This window comes from Podarcis filfolensis (assembly GCF_964270895.1).
Source record: "Podarcis filfolensis genome assembly, chromosome: 13".
NCBI lineage: Eukaryota > Metazoa > Chordata > Lepidosauria > Squamata > Lacertidae > Podarcis > Podarcis filfolensis.
The window spans coordinates 26,348,101-26,373,418 of NC_139615.1; the positions used below are offsets into that span (position 1 = coordinate 26,348,101).

The 25,318-nt window shown below is 46.0% G+C and overlaps 2 protein-coding genes across 7 annotated transcripts in view; one reads left to right on the forward strand and one right to left on the reverse strand.

The window, feature by feature from the left end:
* Positions 1-56: 56 nt before the first annotated feature.
* Positions 57-6,240, forward strand: TMUB2 (transmembrane and ubiquitin like domain containing 2). 2 transcript variants are annotated; one of them, XM_083582269.1, is made up of 3 exons: positions 57-190; positions 2,335-2,987; positions 4,437-6,240. In XM_083582269.1, exons 2-3 carry the CDS (start codon positions 2,440-2,442, stop codon positions 4,789-4,791), a joined length of 903 nt encoding a protein of 300 aa, XP_083438395.1. In that variant the 5' UTR covers positions 57-190; positions 2,335-2,439; the 3' UTR covers positions 4,792-6,240. The 2 variants fall into 2 exon arrangements, with proteins under 2 accessions (XP_083438395.1, XP_083438396.1); XM_083582270.1 differs by lacking the exon at positions 57-190 and adding an exon at positions 632-877 and having other exon boundaries at positions 2,339-2,987.
* Positions 6,241-7,644: 1,404 nt separating this feature from the next.
* Positions 7,645-25,318, reverse strand: part of ATXN7L3 (ataxin 7 like 3) — a 29,302-nt gene continuing 11,628 nt past the window's right edge. For 4 of the 5 annotated variants that reach the window (XM_083582261.1, XM_083582263.1, XM_083582262.1 and 1 more), the window contains exons 2-13: positions 24,126-24,249; positions 22,754-22,886; positions 22,406-22,577; positions 21,282-21,379; positions 20,460-20,482; positions 19,239-19,284; positions 18,357-18,388; positions 18,050-18,118; positions 16,587-16,630; positions 14,431-14,502; positions 12,673-12,806; positions 7,645-11,051 (exon numbers count right to left, since the gene is read on the reverse strand). In XM_083582261.1, coding sequence (XP_083438387.1) covers positions 10,900-11,051; positions 12,673-12,806; positions 14,431-14,502; positions 16,587-16,630; positions 18,050-18,118; positions 18,357-18,388; positions 19,239-19,284; positions 20,460-20,482; positions 21,282-21,379; positions 22,406-22,577; positions 22,754-22,886; positions 24,126-24,176 — 1,026 coding nt within the window. In that variant the 5' untranslated portion in view covers positions 24,177-24,249 and the 3' untranslated portion in view covers positions 7,645-10,899. The remainder of the gene's footprint in view (positions 11,052-12,672; positions 12,807-14,430; positions 14,503-16,586; positions 16,631-18,049; positions 18,119-18,356; positions 18,389-19,238; positions 19,285-20,459; positions 20,483-21,281; positions 21,380-22,405; positions 22,578-22,753; positions 22,887-24,125; positions 24,250-25,318) is intronic. The other variant, XM_083582265.1, reaches the window with a different exon arrangement.

The following is a 25,318-nucleotide window of genomic DNA, read 5'->3' on the forward strand; positions in this document are numbered from 1 at the left end:
TATATAAAATGCTAAATGTACGCAATACGCCTTGGACGCGTAATATACACGTCACCCATTCCCTTCCACAGCCGCTGCTATGGCAACCGCGGCCTTCCATCCTGGCAACCTCGCGCGCCTCGAAGTGACGTAGGCAGCGGGCGTTAGTGACGTAACCGTTTCCTCTGGGGAAGAAAGGGCTCTCGGGCAGGTGAGTGACAGGTTCCCGGCGGGCCCCCAGCTTGACGCTTCGGGGCCGAGACCCCTTTGAATTGGGCCCTTCCGCTTCTCCCCCCCTGGAAGTCCTTCGGCGCCTCCCGGTTGCGAGCGCTGCCCGCTCCCCGCTCTGCTGCTGCTGCCCTTTCGGCCGGACCGCCTTCCCCTCGGCGCCTCTCCGCCCTTGCCTTCGCTTTCCTGCCCGCGGAAATGTTGGAACTTTCCGCCCCTCTTTCGGGCAGCGTCTCCTCTGCCCCGGCACCTTTCTTTTCGTTTGCACGCTGCTTTTTGGCCCCGCTTCCTCCTCGCCCTGCCTCCTTTCTGTCACCTCGCGCGGCCCTGAAGCTGCTTCCCTTTGCACTGGCGAGGCTCCACGTCCCTTCCCCCAAGCAACACCCCCCGCCCCCGCCTAGTGGGCTGTTTTGTTTTTAACTTTGGGAAGGAAAGCTCATGGCGAAGCCGAAGAGGGAGAACGGAATGGAGAAGGAAACCTTGCGGGGGGGGGGGCATCGGGCAGGGGCAATGTCCATAGAAGTTAATACCCGGGAGACGGATCTTGCTGAAACTTGGGACCGGATCAAAGGTGATGGGGAACATCAGAGCAAGGCTAAAAGACAGGAGTTGAGGACAGGCTCCTTGAAGGCTTCGTAGAAGGGAGAAGCAGGAACCCAGCAAAAGGCAGGTTGAGGCACTTGGGCAAAACAGGAAAGCTCTCAGCTAGCATACACTTCCTTGGGGGCCAAGGAGAACATGGAAATCACCTGTGCTATATCGTGCAAATAGGAGGACTACATGGAGTGCATATGTCACTAAGTGCTTATGTCATGCCAAGTTGTTGGTTCCTTGCTCCCTCCCTTATCAATGGAAACTTAATGTGCCCCAGTTTTTTGTTTACTGTGGCTACTTCCCCAGCAGGCCATCAAAGCCAATGGCAGGAAGCTAATTCTTGCCTGTCACATGTATTTTTTCCATCATTGGATAAGGGGGTGGTCTGGGTCAATCTTAAAAATCCTAATGAGATAGAGGGGAGTATATCTCTGCCACTCCCCACCCCCCGCCCCTTTTAACGTCAACTGGACAGGAGGAAATTAAAGATATTTTTCTGGCATGGAGATAAGTAGTGGGAATTGCTTCACTTGCTTAGTTTCTGTACATTGGGTTGCTATTATAAGGTCAGTAGCAAAGCTGAGACTGAGGAAAGCATACTCAGTCATAGCTGTCTCTTTTCCCCAAGTAATCTGCTTTCTTCACCGTATTGACATTTTAAGACGTTATAGATCAAAAGTACTGCCTTGAATTGGGCTGAAAATCTATTGAAAACCAGTACAACCAGCACAGAGCAAAGTAATGTACTTCTGTGAACTAATCTTCCCCAGGCGCTTCCATGAAGACATAGTTTTGCCTCACAAACTGGTTCTGCAAATGGAAACTTCTCTTAACCTGGAGGCAGTTTTATTTTTTAATATTGGACAGGGAGGCTAGCAGGCAAGAGGATGTGAAGGTCTTAGGTTACAATCTAGTGGGATAACGAAGGCTTCAGCCTACAAGTTTTGGCTTCTATTACAAATCTTAGATCTAAATCCCGCTTGGTAAGTAAGAAACAAATAAACCTAGTCCCTATAAGTATGTCCTTAAGTCATATAAATTTTGGCTGCTTGATATCTTACTCCTGATAACATCTACCAAGCTGGTAAATTAAAAAAAGATTTGCTGGAATACAAAGAAACATAGGTCTCTAGAAATCTGATGATTTGTTGGAAAGATAGTGTGCATCAGCATGCAATGTTAACTGCTCTGTTTTCTAGATCCTCTTTCTCACTAAGTATATATCATCAATCCATCTTTGTACAGATTGTAAAGTATTTTGTACATTGTCTTGTTTATCCTTGCAATACCCTTTCATTCCCATTTTACCACTGGAGAACTGAGGCTGAGATAGCAACTTGCCCAAGGCTCCTTGAGGTCATGACTGAGGTAGGGGCTAAATCTCACGGGACTAGGTTGAGAACTATGAATTGTGCCTCTCTGACTTTGATGCCTATTTTATGTAACATTCAGAGAAACAGGAAAACTGAAAACAGCAGGTAAAACCAGGGGTAAAAACCACTGTCTCTCTTTCTCCTTAATTAAAAACTGCAGTGAGACATGGGACTGAAATCCTAATCAGATGCCATCTGAATTTCCCTCTGCTGTCAAGGCCAGAACTGCTATCCTTGTTGCTCCCCTGTTCTCTAAAGGTAAGAGATGGAGCCCCTTGAAGTGACCATCATTGAAGGTGTGGGGGATGAAGTCACTGTTGTGGCTGGCGTCGTGGTCCTTATCATGGCCTTGGTCCTGGCCTGGCTTTCCACATATGTGGCGGATGGTGGCAGCCATCTTCTAGGAACGGTTGTGGCTACTGGAGATTCAGCAGTGATCCACTTGAGCCCCATCGAACGCTACGTGGGGAACTCGGTGTCAGAACAGTCGGAGCCCCAAGGGGCTGCAGAAGGGGCTGAAGAGAAGGCAGAAGAGGGTCCTGCTTCTGATGCAGGTCCTGCAGTTGAGCAAGGAGACAGCAGTAGTAGCTCAGATGCTACCTTAGACCGTCTTTTGGACATTCAGGGCCTGTCCCAAAGGACCTTTTCTATTGCTGCTGATTCCCAAGAGAACCAGAGAGTTCCACAAGCTGTGCCTGTCATGGAGGAGAGTGAACCAAACCCAGGATTTATCAAGGTGCGCCTCAAATTCCTCAATGACACAGAGGAGGTGGCCATTGTGAAGCCAGAAGACACCATTGGCATCCTCAAGAGGTGAGTGGTGTTGAATATGAATAAAATATGCACAAGTCCAAAGTGTTGCGTCCACATATTAACAGCGAGAAATGTGCAACCTGTTTTTTTTGCAGTTAAAGCAAGTAAGTAAAATGGTTTGTCTCATATGTTGTCAACAATACTAAACAACTGAAAGCCAAAAGAAATACTTGCACAAGTACATCATCTGTACATGTGTTCAAACCATTGATAAGAAAAGGTTTGATAAACAGGATGCAACATCTCAAAATCTTTAGTCACTGATCATTAAAATGTGCATTAAAAAAACCTTTAGCACAAGTTACAAGAAAGAAGATTCCAACTAAACATCAGGAATAGCTTTCTGACGTAAGAGCTCTCTGACAGTGGAACGGACTCCCTCGGGAGGTTGTGGATTCTCCTTCATGGCGGGGTTTTAAACAGAGATCATATGGCCATCTGTCATGAATGCTTTAGTTCAGATTCCTGCACTGCAGGGGGTTGGACTAGATGACCCTTAGGGTCCCTTCCATCTCTACAGTTCTATGATTCTACTGTAATCTGGATGACACAATACAATGAGAAAGAATAATGTAGAGGATCATGCAGGTAAATGCTCTCTTGGATACTTATGGCTGACATTTTTTTGTATACTTTCTTCAGTATTGTGAAATAAGTTTTAGTTTTGCACATAAAGAAGTTCTGTCCAAAGGAGACTAGTGGAGGGTGGTTCTGGCATACTGATTATAAGGAACCATTGCATTATATGCAGCTGTGAGCAGCGCTAGCAGACGAACCCTATTCATTTTGAGTGTCATGAAGCATGTTGTACAGCAGTCTGCTGAGCTGAATCATTCACCTGACCTTTAAAAAACAGCACTACACATTTGAGGGTGGGGGTGGGAGATGAACAAAAAATATTTCCAAAGAGTGGGAAAGCTTCAAAGAAAGCTTTGCAGGTGGGTGGGTGGGTAGGTAAATAGCAAGAGCTGCGTGTAGTTTATTAGCCTACAAAGTGGTTGGGGTGGAGGTTTATTCCTCTTAAAACTTTGAGACCTCCAAGTGCACTCACAGCAGTACAAGACCTCTGTGCACCGACTACCAGCCCAGCAGCACTTCTTGGAATACCCCTGGGGTGATGTGAGCCATGGACACTCCAGGAAGTGCTGCCAGGCTACTAGGATCCAGCATGCAGAAATTTCCCCCCTTGTTTCATGTACCCCACCAACTTCCACATCCCCTATGAGAACTGCTACTTGTGAACACATTTATTTATAGGGTAGTGAGGTATGTTGTTGATTATTTTAAAGCGGCCTTACCCCACAACATCATGCCCTGCAGGTATTTTGTACTACAACTCTCCTCAGTCTCCGCCAGAACACCCATTTAAAAGCAGTCCCATCAGTATTCCCTCCCTCTCTCTCTCTCTCTTTGGCCTAGATGTTCATTTCCTTGTTTTTCTCTCCAAAGCAAGTACTTCCCAGGCCGGGAGAATCAGATGAAGTTTATCTACCAGGGCCAGCTTCTCCAGGACCAGGCACGGACTCTTCGCTCTCTCAACATCCTGGACAATTGCGTAATCCACTGTCATCTTTCTCAGACTGCTACCTCCGCCATGCCTGACCCAGTGGTTGCACCATCGGAAGCTGGCGGTATCACTTTGAGCATGGGCAACCTGATGATTCCCATTTTTGTGGTGATGCTGGCGGTCATCTGGTATTTCCGTATCAACTACCGGCAGTTATTCACAGCCCCGGCCACCATTTCCTTGGTTGGGGCGACTGTCTTTTTTAGTTTCCTTGTTTTCGGGATGTATGGACGATGAGCAGCCATGGGGAAGGAGGGAGTGGCCTTAGCTGCCAAATCTTGAGTGCTCTCTGTTTCGTACTTCCACTCATTCATACCCTGTGAGGGACATATAAAGCTCTTATCCAGAATTCTCCGCTGATGGAGGTTAGAGCTCCACAAAATCTTTGAGTTGAAAAATTGTACTTAATTTCTACATTTTCTATCGCTACAGCATTTGGCTATCTTTGGAGAGTGATTCTAGAAGAGGGGAACGAGACAAGTATAGAAGAGAGCAGGGCCACAGGTGTTTGCTCTGATCTTCCCCCTACTCTCAGGATAGAATCCTTTCAGCTGTCAGAAGCGTTGCCTTGCTGTCGTCCAGCTTCTAGGCCTCAAAGAGAGATTTGGCTGCCACGTTCTCCTCCACAGCTACTAGGACTTGGAACTTGGTGATGATTATCGTAGAGAACCCATTTGTACTGAAGTACAGTTCCTGTCCCTTGTGCTCTTAAGACTTCTGAGCCCCGCAATAGAGGAAACGGGCTCTCCACCTAAGCATTTGCCTGTTTAGTTTGCTGCTGCTGCTGCTTTGGAAAGCATGAATGGAATGATCTTTGGGCTCATGCTTCTCTCCATTTCACCGCCACTAATTACGTGGTAGTTACACAGTGACACACTGTGAACTAGTGAGACACCTGCCTTCTCCCCTCCCACCTTGCCAAGATACATGCACCTTGAACTATGTTCTGAAGACACCTGCCCACTTCTTACTGTACGGACTCCATTGAGATGCTCACACTACCCCTGTGCTGTAGAAAAGAAGAGCCCTCTTCAAAGAGGGCCATTTGCATGTGCACACTCTGCAAGGATTATGATCCAGAATGCCATTAGTAACCAAGACGCTTGCATGGTTTGCCTCTTAACTGTCTACAGGAAGAATATTGGCAGCACTTGGGGGTTAACCAGGTTGACTTACAAGTACTGAAACCACATGTATCTCCTTGGAATTCGTCATTGGCTGAGAGGGCTTCAGATAGAAGACAGGCAAGCTGAATTTCCCTTGTCTTCTGTGTCAGAGGTGATGATTTGACATCAAAGACATAAAAGACCAGGAATGGTAAATGTAATCTCTACACCCCTCTCCGCTAGGTTGTAGGCGACTTCTCTTTGAGCTTGCTAAAGTATTTTAAATCCCACAACTTGTCTCTTAAGTGGAGGGAGTTGGGGGAGTTAATTAAATTTCAGGCCTCATGGTTGCTAACCTAAGTTGGAACTGAATAAGCAACTTCAGATATTTCCGATGGTAATTATCAGTGCCAAGTAATTTCCCACTCCTCCTCAAAATCAATCTCTAGTATTTGTACCACTGATCCAGCTTTTAAAATCAAGGCATTTATTAAAAGTTGTCAGAAATCATTCTTTTAAGTTAAACCTGCGCTTGACATCCACTGTGTGAAATGTATTATAAAAATCCATGCAGATTTTATGTCGTGTTTTCTTCTGTGGAGTTTGTTCAAATCTGTTTTAAGAGGAAGGAAAATAAGGAAAATAAAAACAGGCATCTGTGACAATTAAGCATCACCTCTAAATGCCTAGGCAGGGAAGCTTTTTGTAAATTGGGGGAGATTGGACTCTTCCCCCCCAGTCTTTGGTGTGCTACATATATATGTCCAGTTATTTACTTGCTTAAAAGGTCTTTTGCTGGAGCTGGGAAGTTTCCATACCCAAATTTTATATACTCTATATACTCTTCATATATAGGCTTTTCACACCACCAAATTCAGAACAGCTTTGCTGCATGATCTACACCAGGCATGTCCAACTCCCAAGAGACTGCTATCTACTCCCACTATAAAAAAATGGCAGCGATCTACCCATTGGATTGACCAGAGTTGTTGAGCTTTTTTTAGGGGGGGGGATCAGGATCGACCAGGGATGCCCCACAATTGATCGATAGATTGTGATCGACCTGTTGGATGGACATCCCTGATCTACAGTCTAAAACAGGGGTGCCTAACTTGTGGTTCTCTACCTGCTTGCTTCCTATCAGTCCCAGCTAGCATGGCCAGAACTCAGAGATGATGGGAGTAATCTTGCAACACTCAACCAGAACTAGCCTTACAGCAAGATTGTGTGCTCTATGTAGACTCCAAATTTTGTTTCAAGAAAAGCTAAACATTCTGGGAGTTGGACAGCACTCTGAGTTAGCACTTACATGCTTGCTCCTGCGATTTACTCTAGCTTTTGAGAGGGAGCAGGAGCTTTGTAGAGCACTCATCTCTTCCCCAACCCTGCAAAGCTGTTGCTCTGTAGCTTCTTGAGGTTTCACAATGTGCTTATGCCTGCCTTTTGACAATTAGATTATTTTAGACTCTGTGTCTACACACTCACACTCAAGTCTTTCAGGTGCTGTCCAAAATTGCACTTTTTTTTGTAAAAGCAAAAAGCCAAGGACCCTCTGGTTTCAACAGAAGATCTGATTCAACACTGTACTCTCAAGATGAGGATTGAGTAGGCATTGAAAGCAACAATTTAACAGAACTAAGAACAGCCATGGACTGCAAAAAGTTCAAACCTATCCATTCTGAAGGAAATCAACCCTGACTGCTCAGTGGAAGGACAGATCCTGAAGCTGAGGCTCAAATACTTTGGCCACCTCATGAGAAGAGAAGACTCTCTGGAAAAAACTCTAATGTTGGGTAAGATTGAGGGCACAAGCAGAAGGGGATGACAGAGGACAAGATGGTTGGACAGTGTTCTCAAAGCAACCGACATGAATTTGACGAAACTCCGGGAGGCAGTGGAAGACTGGTGTGCTCTGGTCCATCGGGTCACGAAGAGTCGGACAAGACTAATTGACTAAACAACAAAGAACAGCCTGAGGCTCAAATACCAAGCAGAGTTGCAGTTTATTTACACAGGCATTCCGCAATCCATGGATGGGCAGGAAAAAAAATACAGATTTGACAGGGTTGTTTTGTTTTTTTAAAAAAAATCTAGCTACCTACCTGTACAAGCTGAGATTACATACACAAAACAAGTTTTAAAAAATAATTCAGAGACCACAGTACAGTACTTACTCCAATGATTTCTGCACATGTTCAAAGATATAGGTGCAGTTTGTACATCATCATCAACAAATTAAAAACCTCTCAACAGTCCACTCATGATAGAATACACGGGTTTGTTTTTTCTTCTTCAAGTGAAACAGGCCTACCTTAAAAAAATTAAAGGGTGCAAGTGCAGATAAAGAGCCATATATAAAAAGACCTAGGTCTTCCCCCGCCCTACCCCTCCCTCAATTAACGTTCAAAATTCCCCAGATGCTACACTTCCTAGGTTATCTGCAACATGATCCCAAAGGGTTCAGTTGCAACCATGGAGGCTGAGCAGGGGTCTTCCTTTTCCCTCAATCTGGCCACTTTTGCGCCGCTTTAGTTTTACAGGTACATAATTTTAATGGGGTAGCAACTGGTTGCCAGGCATAGAGAAGGTAACTGATCCTGGTTTGAATAAAAGTCTACCTCTTCTTCTTCCTTACTATTTCTCTCTGGAAAGATATGATTCGGTTCAACTAGTTAAGTCAGAAGCGGGTGCAAGGCTGATCATTGCCTGCATAGCACAGGCTGTCAAGTCATGTTTTCAAAAACATTTGCTAAAGCACAACATGAAGCATTGGTTTCTAATGATGGGGGAGGGCAGACTGCCATAGAAGAAAACAGGTGACCTTTTAAAAAAAAAGGTTGGTTGTGGTGCAGGGTTCATCCCTTCAAGACAAAAGAACTGTACAATTCAGCTGGTAGAGCTCCAAGTCATGTTATTTATCTTTAAATAACATGGAGTTCTTGCTCCATGTGGGGCAAAAGCTTGCCTCGTCCTCTGAACAGTCCCTGCATACCTTGTACCTTTTGCCTAGGGAAGCAAAGTGAAGAGGAGCAAGGGGTGGGGAAAGAGAGAAAACTAAAAATGGTGTTAACTTGCTGAGTAGGCTACCTCTACTTCCAGACATGCTGAACATCATCCGTCACACACTCCCGTTCAGTGACTGCAGATTCAGCATCCATGCTGCAATGTAGGGAAACACGGCTGCCACAATTTGGGCCCTCACAGGCAGGAAAAGTGTGAGAAACTAAGGAGGAAGCAGGAAGAGATAAGGCTCTTCGGAGACCCTCCAAACAGCTGAACATCTGAAAAGTTTTCTGTTTCGGGACTGTAGTAAGTGATTGCTCAGAGAAGCCTCTCCTTACAGAACTGAGCCCATGAATTTTAGCCGTGGCAAAGGCGGACTTTCATCTGCGACCCAACTGGCTTTTTTCAGCTGCTATGAGAATGGAGGAAAAGGTTCGAAAGGCTCAGTCCTGAAAAACCAGCATCAGCAGCAGACATCGCTGTGCTGAAGCAGGTATGTGCGTAGCTGCAACAGAACAGATTTATGGGAGGAAAATCTTAGTCTCTCCACCCCCCCCCCAAACACACACATATTTGCATTCTCTGGAATAGAGGAAAGGGAAGAAGAATACACGAGAAATTCCCTTTAAGTATGTTCAGAAGCTGGGGGTGGCGGGGCTGGGCTTGCACAAAGCTTATTAAGTCTTGTCAAAATTCCGGAAAAGAGAAGCACAGAGACACAATGAAAACCAGCAACACTCCACCTTCCAGAATCAACTTTGCAATTTCAAGTTTCCAACTAGGACCACCATGATTTCTGGCGTTTTAAAAACTGCACCTGCTTACAGAAGGAATAGAATTCAGGCCAGGATTGAGGTGGAAGGGAGGTTTATATAGATGGGGAGAGAGCGGTGGAAGTACTCACTTAAGAGTATACATCCTCCCTCCCATCTCTTCTGCTGCCCCACCCAGGCACACTTAGATTGGCTCTAATACTCCAGCAAGGTTTTGTTTAGATTCATCGACCCACACAGGCCACAGTAGGGAAGGCAGCGCTGCCCCTACTGTGCTTGACCTTCATTAACATCTTCTGGGGGATGTTAGACAGCAGAGCCATTTTTTTTTAATTAAAAAAAGCAACAACCAACTATTCTAAATTTACAGCCAATTTTTAGGGCTGTATGGAGATTCATACCTGCATACGGAGTATGTATAAAGCATTGCAAATCTTATGGTATTGGCTCACCAGGGTTGGGCAAAACCTAGATTTGTGCCCAGTATAGGAAGAGTTCGGAAGCAAACAGCTGCACCAGCTTCCTGACATGCATCGCCGGGAGAGACTGCCCACATCATCAAAGCCATTCATCATGTTGCTTCATACACAGTCTTGGAAATGCCATTTGGCAGGGAAGCAGACACCGTTTGGCAGTAGTGACAGCAGCAACACAAGACCAAACCTCTCTTTGGCCTCCATCCCAGTTTGCTCAGGTTGTGCAGACGTCTGAGGACTGCTCTCTGCAGCAAGAACATTATTCCTGCCTGGGAGGGCAAGAGGGATACAGCAGCCACGGAGACAGCCTTTTGAACAACGGAGCGCCGCCGCAGCAGCTCAGAGGCAGGTTCACGATCTGGTGCCCCCTTCACACGACGGAAAGGAGGCTCCGTTTTGGAGCAGAGGCTCTCGAGAAGGAAGGGCAGGCACTGAAGCGCAACAGACATTCTCCATTTCCCCCCAGAGACCCTTTAATTCTCTCGCAAACCAGGCCAAAAAGGCTGCAGGCTGACACACACCACCCCGCCCAGTCAGTCTCCAGGGTTGCGAAGCGATACAATGCCACCGTATATATAGTCATGATTGAACATCCACTAACATCACAATAAATAGACGTGTTGAAACGGGGACGGGGGTGGGGTGGGGGAGGAAAGAGAATAGCGACTCCCTGGCTGACGGAGTCACTCATCTTCAAGGCCCCGCCTCAAAACACCACCCCCCGCTTTTCCCCGGAAGAGGTGGGTGCTCACTGCACCAAAAGCAGTCCGGTCCTTTCGTTCTCACATCCAGTGGACACAAAGGGCTGTGCAATGTGTGCTGGAGGCTTGGGAGGAAAAGGGAGACATGCAGCCAACTCTCTTCACAGTTCATAAAAAGGTGTGCCTGAGAGGAGACAGTCCTGCTCCTTTCCCGCGAACTGGGTCGGACGGGGTTCCGGGGCATCTCCCCTCCTCCCTGTTTTCTTTATCCTCATCCCAGCATTATTCAATTGATGTCATCATAAAGGCTGGGGGTGGGAGGTGCAAGCTGCTTCGGCTTCAGTTTCTTCTTGCTGGAGCTCATTCCTGGAGCACCTCCTACCAGGCTCATGTGCGGTTTCTTCTTTTTGGTTTTCCGGGACTCTGAGTTGTTTGTACCTGAGGTGGAGAAGAAGGCAAGTGCTCGTTAAGCCTCTGGTATATTTCATAGACACTTTCCTCTGTTGACAACACTTTGTACAGTGGTACCTCGGGTTACATATGCTTCAGGTTACAGACTCCGCTAACCCAGAAATAGTACCTCAGGTTAAGAACTTTGCTTCAGGATGAGAACAGAAATCGCGCAGCAGCAGCAGCGGGAGGCCCCATTAGCTAAAGTGGTACCTCAGGTTAAGAACAGTTTCAGGTTAAGAACGGACCTCTGGAACGAATTAAGTACTTAACCCGAGGTACCACTGTATCTTTCCGATCAATCACTCTTGGACTGAATGCATCGGCCACTTCATTCATACCCGCGACAGCCAGTTCACGCATGCAAAACAACGACGAGGAAGCATGCATGCAAGAATCGTCCCAATACCATTCAACACTTAAATAACTCTCAGCCAAACATATCAACTGCATAAATTTAGAACTATCGGGTCCAAGAAGCGACATGTACATCGCTGCTCAGTATTATCACCATGTGACAAGTTGGCATGTATCTCTGTCTTCAAAGTTCTTAGTCGCCTAAATGCTTCCTCCGTTCTACACCAAGATCCAGCTATTTTATGACTGCTTCTTTGTCTTCCTCTTACTGCTGCCATGCTGCGCCCAACACCTGGAACAGTGGGATTCTAGTCTTCTATACTCAGGGGATCCTTCCCACATTGATTTTATCTGCCAAGGAGTTTCTTGGCATGGCAGAGGATTCTGAAAGGAATTCTCCACTCTCAGGGGGTGCTAAGCAATGTCTCCTGGGCCCAGTCACCAAACAAGGCTGTACATTATCAAAGGACAAAGCTATCTTTCAAGGCATCCTGCCCACCATTGTTAGTCTCCATGCCATGGACCCTCCAGGTTCCTGGAAGACTCCCTCCAATCCCTCAAGATTTCCAGCCAGTCTTTGTGGCCATAAAGCAGTGCTGGAGAACGCCCCCCCCCCCAAAAAAAAATATTGTTAGTCTCCAACTTCCTATAGTTCAGAAAGGCCAGGAATCAATGGAGTCATAGTCCAGGAAACATATGGAGGTCCATATGATTTCTCACCCTAGTCTTACAGACTAGGAAGCACATAGCATATGCAATGCCTGGCCAAAAAAATAAGAAAATAAATATGGGTGTGGATGGGAATGGATGACAGGTTAAGGCGGAATGCTGCGGGTATTGTTTCAGTATCCTTGCCCCTTCCCAATGACAAGCACAATATATTATGCAAAGTAATAAGTTCACACTATTACAGTGGTACCTCGGGTTACAAACACTTTAGGTTACAAACTCCACTAACCTGGAAGTAGCACCTCGGGTTAAGAATTTTGCCCCAGGATGAGAACAGAAATCGTGCAGCGGCGGCACAGGAGGCCCCATTTGCGAAAGCACGCCTCAGGTTAAGAATGGTTTCAGGTTAAGAATGGACCTTTGGAACGAATTAAGTTCGTAAGCCGAGGTACCACTGTGAAAGGTTCTTGGGGAAGATTGTTTTAGAAAAGGCACAAAGAACATGCCATCCCAGCACTAATGGCAGCCCAGTCCATCACCAACTTATGCCGTGCTCTAACTGGGCACCCCGTCCGATTCTTACTTGCTTTCGATGAAGCAGAGTCAGAAGGCGAGATATCTGAAGATCCGTCCCACTGCAGTCTATTCATGAGGGCTTGACTTTCTGCCACGTCAAAACTGTCGTTCTCCACACTGCCTTCCGCCTCGGGAAGTGAGCTAGGAAAAGGGGTAGATGTATGAGAAGGGGTGAAGGAGCAAGATGACCCACCCTCCAGCAGCTGCTGCTACTTCTGCAGCTTCTCGGCTGAGGTTTTAAAGCCATGTTGAGAGTAAAAAGGAAACAAGGCAGCGTCACAAAGCAAAACACTCCACTCCTCCTCCTTGCCTTTGCATCCAATGTGACTGCTTTCTCCAGAGAAAGGATTCCACAAAAGGTTTGCAAAACGTTCACTTTGCAGATGAGATAACTCCCAACGTTAGCATTCCAGGCCCCCTAATTATTGGCTGCAGACAGAAGTAATGCATCATTATGGGTGTGACTTCAAGGAGATAGCTAGCTTAGATGGCTTTTCTTTTTTTTTCTTTTTTAAGGATTAGAATGAATTCATGGATAATGGATCTTATAGCCTTATAGCCAAATGGAACCTCCATGTGTAAGAGCAGTATATTTTCTGAATACCAGGTACTATGGGAGTGAATTTTTTTGTCCCCAGGGTCACCTGACTGGTCACTCCTGGAAATAGACTAGACCAGGCTTGGGGAAGCTGTGGACCTCCGGGTGTTGTTGGACCACCATTTTCACTGTCCCTGACCACAGTCCACGCTGACTGAGACTGATAGGAGGTGGGAATCTAGTGATATCTAGAGGACCCTAAAAGTTCCCAATCCTTGAACTAGACCAAAATGGCAAAATCTTCTGATTTACACTTCAAGATTCTTAACAAAGTTGTCATACAAGATTAGGACTGACATGGGGCTGGTCCCCACCATGTCCAACTTTTACAGGTAAAATGGAGATTTTAAAATTTGCAATAATGATTGAGGACTGGAGGGTCCCTAGTTGTTAACTAATACAGAGTAACGGGGATGTGATCTGATGTTGTGCAGTGCATTAAAACAAAATTGTCTAGCTGACTGAGAAAGCAAGTTGTAAGATGTGTGGGCAGCATGGGGTAGAATCGCAGAAATTTGAGTGGGTAGAGGCTGAGGATGACTTGGTGATGGTAAGGCTTCAGGGCAACTTCTTGGCTTTCCACTCATGTGCAAACAGAAGGGAACTTATGCCAAAAAGGAAGAGAGAGAAAGAGAGGGCATGCATCGTTCAGGTGAGTAATGTATGCAGAATCTGGGTGCTTTCAATGCATGCTGCGTATTGAAGCACAGTAGCCAATGAAGGAGGAGCCATGTTTGTGAGAGCTGCTGCTGGATCAGGTAGCTTCCATCCAGGCAGCAAATTCCAGGCAAGACAAAATGAACTCTGCGGTTTCAAAGGAACACAAAACACTGCACTGAGTGTGGGTTTACTAAGAAAGGAGACAAAAAACACCTGCAAGCTTCGCAGCTGCAAAACCACGACCGGAAGAGAGCAGGATGGCTGAATAAGGTTTCTCCCAGTCCTGCTGCCTCCCCTTGACCACCTATGCAGAATTATGCTAATCAGCTACAGAAAGATGCTCAATTTATGTCCGTTGAAGAATTCAGCTTTTTTTTAAAAAAAGCAAGCACAGTCCTTCTCCAGAGTCCTTCCAGTTGAACTTAAGTGTTAATCACATGACACTTTTTTGGGGGGAGGGGCGTTTCCTACACCACACCTGCCCTGCCTCCATCCCATCACACTTACGCAGAGGGTCCCAGGAGGTAGACTCTGACTGACCTCCGCTGTTCATCCGTGTGTTGGGGGCAGCGCAAAGACCTGCAGGAAAAACAGGAAAAGTCAGGGATGGGGCACAAGCTGAGAAACATAGGTTTTCCTGTTCCTAAACGGATTGCTATTCATTCCAGAAATGGATAAAGCACAGTGACTGCCTTGTAATCTTTTCCTTGTGTTCCTGCGGTATTTCGCTTCCAAAACTGTTTCTGTGGGTCTTTGGACTGCAGTAAAGAATGTTTGCGCTATTATGGAAAAGGAGTAACTAAGCCAGTCATATGCAGGGCTCATTCGGGGGCTGGAACATGCAACCAGGAGCATCCTTTAAAAAAAGATAGGCCCCTTGGTCCAGTAATAAACCCAGAACTGTGTATTTTGCACAAGAGTTCAAATTCGGGAAGTGGGCACTGATTTCAGTGACTTTCTGGACCTCAGCTGTCTTCCATTAAAAGCAAGTTGGTAGCTCTCATGGCTGCAAAACAAGAGGCTTGCAAGTGCGGGGCCATCTCAGTTGAAGCCTCAGAAGCCAGAGTGAGGATGTTGACCAGGATTTCTACTCATAAAGACATGGGGCTTCCACGACTTCTCCACGGCTGTGTGACAGAAGTGGAGAATCTGTGGCCTCCCAGATGTTTTTTCTTCTATAAACCCTGACCATTGGTCATGTTGATTGGGCTGATGGGAACTGGAGTCCAACGCCTGGAGGATAAGAGGTTTCCCACCAGTGTTGTGCAAAAATCAAAAATAAAGAAAAAGCTGGTGGACAACTCCCAGTCTCTTCACCAGGGTTAAGATATCAGAAGCAGCACACAAGCACCAGGCTTAAATGGATACCAATGAGCCCAAATAACCATCAACTGGGACCATAAACAGCAGACCAGCAAGCGCTATGGTGGGCACTTGGCAACTGAACACATGGCACCCATTGCCATCTGGGGAGGAAGTTATCCATCACCCCGACAGGCAGTCAAGCCCAATGCAAACATCCTTCCACAGCCAGTCATAATTCTGGGGAAACTGGGTGGTGGTGGTGGTGGTAAAACTGGGCTTAATTTGCTGGTTACAGAAATCAGACAGCAAGTTTTTCAGCAGTTCCTGCACAGCTCCCAGTGGTTTGAATGTCCTATGACAACGACTAAGGCAGGTTTGTAAGCAACTGTTTGCTGGGCCACGTGTGGTGACTTAAACTAATAATAATAATAATAATAATAATAATAATAATAATAATAATGGCCCACCCATCTGGCTGGGTTTCCCCAGCCACTGTGGCCGGCTCCCAACAGAATATTATTATTAATAATAAAGCGCTAAAACATCAAACATTAAAACTTCCCTAAACATAGCTGCCTTCAGATGTCTTCTAAAAGTGAGATAATTGTTTATTTCCTTGACATCAGATGGGAGGGCGTTCCATAGGGCGGGTGCCACTTCCCTGTAACCTCACTTCTTGCAGTGAGGGAACCACCATAAGGCCCTCAGAGCTGGAACTCAGTGTCCAAGTTGAACCATGTGGGTAGTGACGCTCCTTCAGGTATACTGGCCTGAGGCCGTTTAGGGCTTTAAAGGTCAGCACCAACACTTTGAACTGTGCTCAGAAATGTACTGGGAGCCAATGTAGGTCTTTAAGGACCGGTGTTATATGGTCTCAGCGGCCACTCCCAATCTCTTCCAAGCAAGCAGGCAAAGAAACTTCCGCAAACTCACTAAGAGCTAGTTCCCTTTTAAGCTACTGATAAATGACCAGCAAAAAAAGGTGCATTGGGACAGGCAAACCAGCAACAGTGAGTTGCAAGGGTAGATTGAAGAGTCGGGAAGATTCCCACTTCCACCTTCAGCCTGTGCAAGCAGTCTGTGAGCTAATCCAACGGGAAATACACTCCCCCCACCCTCTGGCTTTCAGGACATGTTTTGGCCCCAAGCGTAAATTCTGAGTCAACGGCAGCGAACGGATCGAGTGTGGGTGTTCTTTCAGATCCATTGCAGTTAACCTGGACTTCCACCCAGCCACCCCAAGCAGGCAGTCTTGTGAATACCTCCCACTCTCCTCGTGACCTGGGAACGGTTGCACCGGCAGAGGAACGGAAAGAGGTTATGGGGCTCAAGAAAGTAGAAGGAAGGGCTGCTCTCACCGTGTACACATCTTCTTGGTGTGCTCAGAAATCACCCCACATTGCTACGGAGAAGGAAATATACGGCGTCAACAAATAAAAAGCGTGCAGCAGCGAATAAATCAAAGTCCACGAGTATGACAGAAGTGGGCTGGCCCCTTTCGGCCAGGCATGATACCACTAATGCTCTAACTGTATGGTATAATAGAACTGGGGAATAAGGAATTGATTAGCTGATCCCTGCAAACCAAACATGCCCACCTCTCAGAGGAGGCTACCTGTTTCATCTCTGCTTAGGTTGTTACCCTGGCCTTTCCTAATCAAGGGTGGCACTCAAAACAGTTTCTCACGCAAATGTATTGGGGGTGGGGAGGGAGCTCTGACGGGAAGGCGATTCTTACTTGTACACATTCTGGAAAGTAAACGGCGGGAGGGGGTTGTAAGAATAATTTTTGCCACCAGAAATTGAGGAGCAACACTCTAAATGCAGGGAGAGTTCTCAGAAATGCCATGAGGATTGCCGGGATAAAGACAAAAGTTACAGTGGCTCTAAGAGGGGCTGAGGGAGGATGGAAAGTTATCGGGAATGTGGAGGCGGGTGAGCCAATATGGCCTACCTGGAAGCAAGGGAACTCTCATGAGGTGGCCCTGTGAGATATGGGAGGGGCAGAGCCCGGTCTCAAGGAAGCTATGAACGACCCTACTTGGGAGGTGGAGAAGACAGACGTGGAGGAACGTGCCCACTCAGAGTAGGGGAAAGATCAAAGAGTAAAGCCATGATCCCAGGCAAGTTCGATACCACTCCATGGGGTAAAAACAAGGAAACCTGAGAGGACCCACACCAAGACCTAGGCAGCAGCTCACAGAGTGCCTCAATATATATTCCTGCGCACACAGCTTTCTTTCACACCTCCGTCAGCCACTGTCATCTCCACGTTGCTAGTCAAGGCCTTTGTGGCAACCTTCGCAGACTTTTAAGAGTTGGAAGGGACCCTGAGGATCATCTAGTCCAACCCCCTGCAATGCAGGAATATGCACTGTCCCATACGGGGACTGAACCTGCAACCTGCTTATCAGCCCCGTGCTCTAAACCAACTGAGCTATCCAGGCTGACCTTGTGCTTCAAAACCTAACCCTACAGAGTCTTGCCTGTGCCGCCACCTCCTCTGCTGTTCCCTGTTCCGCACACCCCAACAAACAAGTCAGCTGGGGCTAAATAAATATTAAAGCTAGTATTTCATTGCAAATAGCTAATCTATCCGCCGAACACACCGTGGGACTTGGCTAACAGATGTCATGGGCCCTCCGGCTATCACTGACTTGGATGCTGTGATTTCACAAAAGAGGTTCTGGTAGGAAGCCATAGTAAGCAAGTCTTTTTGTTGCAGTCAACGACCAATAGCAAAGAAAGTCATAGTTAACAGGCAACCCTTGAAGCTGAGGGTGCACGAGAGCAAGAGGCAGAAGGAAACTCTGGTACTCACCGTAGTGAGCAAAGTACGGAGCTCCTCAGGGCCCAGCGTTTCATAGTTGATTCCAGCAGAGTTGTTATACTATTGGAACAGAATACACACAGACCAAGGCACTTTAGAGGTTACACAAATAAGAGCGATTGCTTTTTGGGCCCAATTCTCCAAGGGCATTCTCTATTCACAGTGGCTCCCATACTGCAGCCCTTGAAAGTCCACTCAGACCCCAGTGGACAGCTACGCAGAACAGCTCTATGGTCTCCTGAAGTCCTCTGACGCGGGACACGAGAAGTTGAGAGCTACAGATACAAGCTAAACTCACCTTAAATGGGTCCGAGTTACCACTCAGTTCCCCTAGGGAAGGGGAAAAAGAAAAAGAAAAAAGAGGATGCATATTAATAGTGATGTCTGGCCTCCACCTTAGGAAATGCACAAAACAAGCATGCCGCAGAACTTGGGATGCAAACCCATGAATTTCATTTGTATATTTCAGGCATGTCTAACTCCCAAGAGACTGCGATTTACTCCCACTATAAAAAAACTGGCAGTGAAGTACCCATTGGATTGACCAAACTCGTTGAGCTTTTTAGGGGGAGCCTTCAGCAAAGTTGTTGACCAGTTGGACATACCTGGTATATTTTATCTTTCTACAGTAACACACACACAAGCACAATGTAATATGCATCCAGAGCAGTTGAAAAGCTCACTTTGCTCCAAGGGTGCAGAAACTATCAACCGCCAGGTGTTGCTGGTCTACAATTCTCAACGTAACTGACCGTTGGCCATGCGGGCTGTGGCTGGTGGGTGTCATAGTACAGTGACATCTGGAAGGCCATAAAGCTCCCCACTCCCCATTTTACTCTCCCAGCAGCACTGAGGGCTTATTAGGAAGGAACTGCTACACACACAATCACCATCCCAGATAGCCACATATGTGGTGTATTAGGCCCCATTTGAAACTTCCAAATTTTGTGTGTGTGTGTGTGTGTGTGTGTGTGTGTGTGGTTTTTAAAAAACCTTCTCTCCCTACCTGTCAGACCAATTTAAAGGCCATCCATACTCCGCCTTTCCCTGTCAACCCCAACCTACTCAGATGCCAGATTTTAATTAACACAGAGAAGTATGCTTAAGGAGCCCAGGAAATGCTTCTATAGTGTGTAAGGAGGGAATGAGCGAAGAGAACCGACACACATAATGCACTCACCATTTTTATGTTTCAGGGACTTAGATCGTCGGGGCGAGTTGGGATTCTGAAACAAAAGGGGAAGAGCAGCAAAGGGTCATTAAAAAAAAACAAAAACTTACTGCTAACCTTGAAAAGTGACATCAGAGGGGACTATGGAACTTTGCTTCAATATACAATTACAGCTCCGAGACTTTTATATGAAGATGGAAGGACCCATTATTACCAGCAACGAAAGAATGACTGTTAAAACTAACAGACTTAGTGGAGATGGTGAAACGGACATGTTTAATCAGGGAAAAGTCGTTGCTAACATTTGTTAAAAGATTGGAAAACTCCCGTAGGCTTTTGGAGTGAAAAAGAACAAGAAATAATGACATTTGGATTTGAGGATTGACGATAATATTTGTGTATGGAAAGTGGCTTTGCTGGGTATTATATTGGAGTGGGTGAAGTGAATGTTGTTTATATATAGCCGAGAGATGAAGAATCAGAAGTCCCTTACCTTCTGAACTCTCTCTCTCTCTCTCTCTCTCTCTCTCTCTCTCTCTCTCTCTCTGTCTCTCTCTTTCTTAACCTCTTTTCTATTTCTATATTCCTTTCACTCTCCCCCCCCTTCTCTTTATGTTTTTACTATATTTAAAGTCTTAGTTTGGGCAAAAAAAAAAAGAGGGGAAATATGTTTGATATTAAATTAGGTATTTTTCTCTATAAAATATATTTTTTTAAAAAAAGGAAAGGAAAAGTGACAACAGAGGAAGGCAGTGGTCAAATGGCCAAAGTTACCGAGCCCCAAAAGCCGAGCACTCCTTGCCGTAACCAACAGGGCAGGTGCGCTGTCTAGCAGTAAAAAATTAAAAAGAAGCACCCAGGTACACAGAAGTATATTTACAGGATCTTTATGCAATAGAGTTGGGGACCAGAATCACTCAACAATATGCAGGAGGGGATCCTCCTGAGAAGCTACCAATCAGAACAATTGTGATTAAAATCTACCACCAGGCCATTTCAAAGGATGCAGTGCTCTCCATCAAAAGCCTCCTCCAACCCTCCCAAGATTCGGCAAGCAACATTCGGCATATAGGTTAAGATCGAGAAAGTTGAGGGAAACCAGCAGGTCTGCTCACATGCACAAGGGATGTGTGTCTTTAAGTTTTCTCCTATACTGACCGCTCTTTGCAAAAAAAGTTAGAAAAGGTACACCTCATTTAACTGCGCCAGTATGCATAAGGATTGTCTTACCTTATCTGATTTTCTCTTTTTTGCTAGGAAGGAAAAGAGACGAGACTATTTTAACAAAACACCCCAAGAACAAAGCAGAGTCTCTGTTAGCTCAAGGGCCAGTTCTGACAAATGTTTTCTGCAAAACCTTCCAGTGTTTCCCAAACTTGGGTCTCCATCTGTTTCTGGAATACAATTCCCGTCATTCCTGACCACTGGTCTTGCTAGCTAGAGATGATGTGAGTTGTAGTCCAAAAACAGCTGGAAACCTCAAGTTTGGGAAACACTGTAGACAAAATGCTGCACAATGATATTCTAAGTCAAATGATAATATTCATCAACATGATAAAGCCTTGGCCTACCAATCTGAAAAAAAAGAACAAACCCAGTTCTATCTAGTGTTTTCAGGCTATTTCCACTGTCCTGTGCTTTCTTTATAAAGCCAAACACCTGATGCAAGTGGGCAACCTTTGAACTGGGCTACATGCTCCCACAGGCCAGAGATGCCTATGGGGAACCTGTGGACATCCAGATGTTGCTAGACTTCAACTCCCATCAGCCCTAACATGGTCCATTGTCATGGATGGCAGGAGTAGTGGTTCAGCAACATCTGCATCTGTTAGACCGGTCCCTCCTCTAAAGCCTTAGCTGCCCACCTAAAGGAATTTCTTTTGTTCCATCTGTAAATCATTCCCGTTTTCGTCTAGTTACAGTTTGGTTTATCCGTATTATTTGAACACCCTTTCCTTTGAGGTTTTATTGTTGTAAGCCAGAAAACAGTACAGAATATGCTATTTATAAACAGAATAAATAATACGCCGCCAAACCCCTTCCTTGTCTTACCTTTCTTCTCGGATCCATATGACCAGTCATTATCATTTATATCGTCGTTGTCTTCTTGGTCACTCTCGGATTTGTTCATGTTGTTACTGCTTGCTATCCTATAGCAAAAGGAACAGGAAGAGAAAAAAGAAAGTGAGCTAGACAGATTTGCGGTGGGAGGAGGAAAAGTCTGAGCAGCAGTTTTGAATGGCAAAGATGACACTTAATGGTGATTAACTTCCCCTGAAAGTTACATGGCCACGTCTGAAGGCCGACTCATAACTAACAGGGATGCCTGTGTTCCCACCACTGTCTTCCTCTGCAAAGCGCAGGCAGAAGGCTGTGCTCCATCACACATTCCCAGTTCCCACAAGGAGGTGAAGCCCCCAAGCAAGACTGGCAAATATCTACATGAACTGAGTATGTGACCCTAGAAGCTGCTCCCACACCCATGCCAACAAGGCAAGGGGGTTCTTGCCAAAAAAGGGAATTTTAAAAAGGGGTCCCTGTTGAAGGAAAATTTGAAAACCCTGCTATTAGGATACAGTGCAATGGAGCAAGGAGAGTCAAAGCCAAAGCCACACTTTCTTCTGATTTGTCACCAGCAGCAGGTTCTTAAATATGCCATTGCAATTATAAGACTTTTTGAGCGTTTACAGCAATTCACACAAAACTCCCTTTCAATATCCCTCTGAATTCCATGTAATGATCCCCGTATGGAAGACCAGGGATGGGGAGAAGAAGGAAAGAAGGGTCAGAACAGAGAACAGCAGCTTTACCAAGGCCATTTGGACTTGGGAAGGTCAGGGGCAGAGGCAAGATTTGAACCCTCTCTTAGCTACGACTCCAGACAGGACCAGACCAGGCAATTGCTAGCGTTGATCTGGGCTGTATTTTCCAGCCATGCCACGTAAGCTACTTAGCGGTGCAGAATTTAGGTTCAGCACGGCAAAGACATAAAAAAATTGTTTTAAGCACAGGATATGCACAACCTGGTATGAACCGGAAGCCAAAAGTTCACCCGTTTTTGGCATTTGTTCCTTCTTCCAGAAATCCTACCCTCGGCCTTCTCACAACCCTCACCACCCGAAACACCATTTTGAGAGGTTTGGTTTTCCGGCAAGGCTTCGATTCTTAGACCTCACCTCCTGTTGGCAATGCGGCTGCTGTTCCGGCCCATGCCAAGGCACTTCTCCAAGTGTGGGGCGAAGCGGGAGGCGGCAATGCTTCGGCTGCAGTTTGGGCAAACACATTCCTTGTTCTTCCACTGGTTGTAGACTTGGCCAAAGATATCCAGTCCCGGCTGATCTACAATTTCTGGGAGTAGGGAAGAAATGGGAGATGGTTTCTCAAGCAGGAGGGTGGGGAGGGACTGGCTGAATCCAAAGGAGTGGAGGGGGGCACCAGCTGGGGAACCCCACTAATTCACCAAACCACTTTGATCCCCTCTTGGCAATGGGGTGGGGGAATGATTGGCTGCAACACATACTTACCAAAGTCCTTCATACTCTCAGGATCTGTGTCATCCAAAAAGAAATAGCCACATTTGACAGCCCGGTGGACCTCAAAGCACAAGCCCAGGCAGGCATCCTCAATCAAGTCTGTATAGATATCATGAGCCACAGCCTAGGAAGCAAGAAAACCAAGACCAAGAACAAGACCAGTGAGAGCTGTAGAGAACAAGAGCAAGGTTGAACGGGGAGCAGCACCCATTGCCCATGGTTTAAGCCTCAGAATCTGATTCCAGGCCAGAGTTCAGCACCCAGAACACACTCTGGAATTGTAGAGTTGGAAGGGGCCACAAGGGTCATCTAGCCCAACCCCCTGAAATGCAGGGATCTTTCACCCTGTGTGGGGCTCAAACCCACGACTCTGGGATTAAGAGTTTCAGGCTCTACTGACCAAGCTATCCAGCCAAATCAATGTACATTGATGCATCCTGCTAAGAGGATTTCCATTAGCCATGTCCCCCTTCACTCCCCAACTCTGTTCTCAAGAATATAAGCAGCATCTACAATCCAAACACTGCCTGGAAGACTTCAATCGTTCTTCATGGCTTCAGGGTTTTTTAAAGTGGAGGGGAAGGTGTTGGACAGGAAATGCAAGTGGCTTGCACTTTCACACCCCAGGACACACAAGTCATTTGAACCAGTTGTAAAAGGTCACCCAGAATTGCCTACACTGCAGTACAATCCTAGTTAAGTCTACTCAGAGGTAAACCACAGAAATGAGAGTGAGTGTAGCCTCATTCTAAATTCCTGGAGCACCAAAGTCAAAAGAAATGGCAGCAAGGCTGTGAAATTGTAACTGTGTAAAATGAATCAATATTCCTAATAGATGTCAGAATAGGTTGTGCTTCCAACACACAATCAATACAAAGGATGAAGTCTCTTTATTAAAAGGGGGAAGGAATCCCAATTTCTAATATCCTTCCAGCAACTCTCATGATGGAAAGGCTCTGGGGCTAAAGTCCTGGCTTGCATGAAGAGTATGGATTTGGATTTGATATCCCGCTTTATCACTACCTTAAGGAGTCTTAAAGCGGCTAACAATCTCCTTTCCCTTCGCCCCCCACAACAAACACTCTGTGAGGTGGGTGAGGCTGAGAGACTTCAGAGAAGTGTGACTGGCCCAAGGTCACCCAGCAGCTGCATGTGGAGGAGCGGAGACGCGAACCCAGTTCACCAGATTACGAGTCTACCACTCTTAACCACTGCACCACACTGGCATGAACTTCTGTACCTAGGAGAACAGGTCCTCCACCTCAGGCTTTTCATGAACCCATCAATTTCTGTCTGCCTTTGATGGCACTGCTCCCTCCAAATCCTTGTAAGAAGCCTTTCATCCTCAAGGGAGGCAACTTACCTCCAACTTGCTGTTATCCAGGCCCGACAAAGTCATTTCCTCCATTTTCATTTGCAAAAGCTATTGGAGAAGATGCGGAGAACGCAACATAGCAGAGGCCAGGCTGAAATGGGAAGGGATCCCCCTGCGAAGACAAGACAGGATTCGGTGGTCAGGCTGCAATCTCCATTCAAGCTGGAGGATGGGCTTGTGAGTTAGAAAAGAGGACAGTGATGTGAATTCTAAACAACTATATATTAATTTAGAAGCACCTACATACTAAACCACGACTCAGGAGAGTGAGAGTGAGAGAGAGAAAGAAACAAACAATGCTTTTAGCTGGTGCAGCAGACACCATTCTCAGTGCATTCCCTTCTGTTTGAAAGAGAATGGAGAATGCTTCTTTGAAGATGGCACCTGCCTTCTGTAGTTTATGTAAGCCACATTATTATTATTATTATTATTATTATTATTATTATTATTATTATCATCATCATCATCATCATCATCATCATCTACTGCCTGGTTGAGGGCACATCTGAAATTGTCAAAAAAGTTTAATTGATTAATCTAATGCAACAACCAACTAAACATTACAGCCTCGGTAAGCAGATTAAGTAATTTGCTAGCAAGTATATTATATAAGCATATTATAAGCATATATTATAGTATATATATAGTATAAAAGGAACTTTTTTCCAATTTTCCATCTAGGAGCTTAAAAACCCCACCTATATCATGTAGAACTGTTTAACAACAGCCTGACTCTGGAAATAGGAACAAAAGAGAGCCACTGTTAAGCCGGTTTGTTTGAAGAGGCAAGGAACAAATCTAAATCATAGTGATGGTCATAGCTTTCTGACCTGGTTTGTACAGTTTCTCCCCCCCTTTGCAGTGTCTGCCTGATGCCCACGTCCCCCTTTGCCTTGCAACCTCCTTACCTGCAAGGCTGCTGCAGCTCCTCCCATGGTTTCAGGAGGGACACTGGGTATATCATAACCACATGCCACCACACAACCTCCAGCCACACCATGGTGTGACTCAATTTGTTGTGTGTGTACCATTCTCTCTCCCCTTTCCCTGGCAGCCAGCAGCACTCACCATATCCAGCTCCCTGTGCCACAATAACCTTCTGCATTGTGACTGGACTGCTTCCAATCCCTGGCCCTTTTGCTGCATTCCCCTCTCCTTTCCAATAAGAGCATTTAAGTGTT

What these genes read in the sequence shown, in the direction of transcription:
- TMUB2 (XM_083582269.1), top strand. Translation starts at nt 2,440, where the DNA reads ATGGAGCCCCTTGAAGTGACCATCATTGAAGGTGTGGGGGATGAAGTC. An exon ending in ACCATTGGCATCCTCAAGAG is followed by an intron (nt 2,988 to 4,436) that starts GTGAGTGGTGTT and finishes TTCTCTCCAAAG; the next exon opens with CAAGTACTTCCCAGGCCGGG.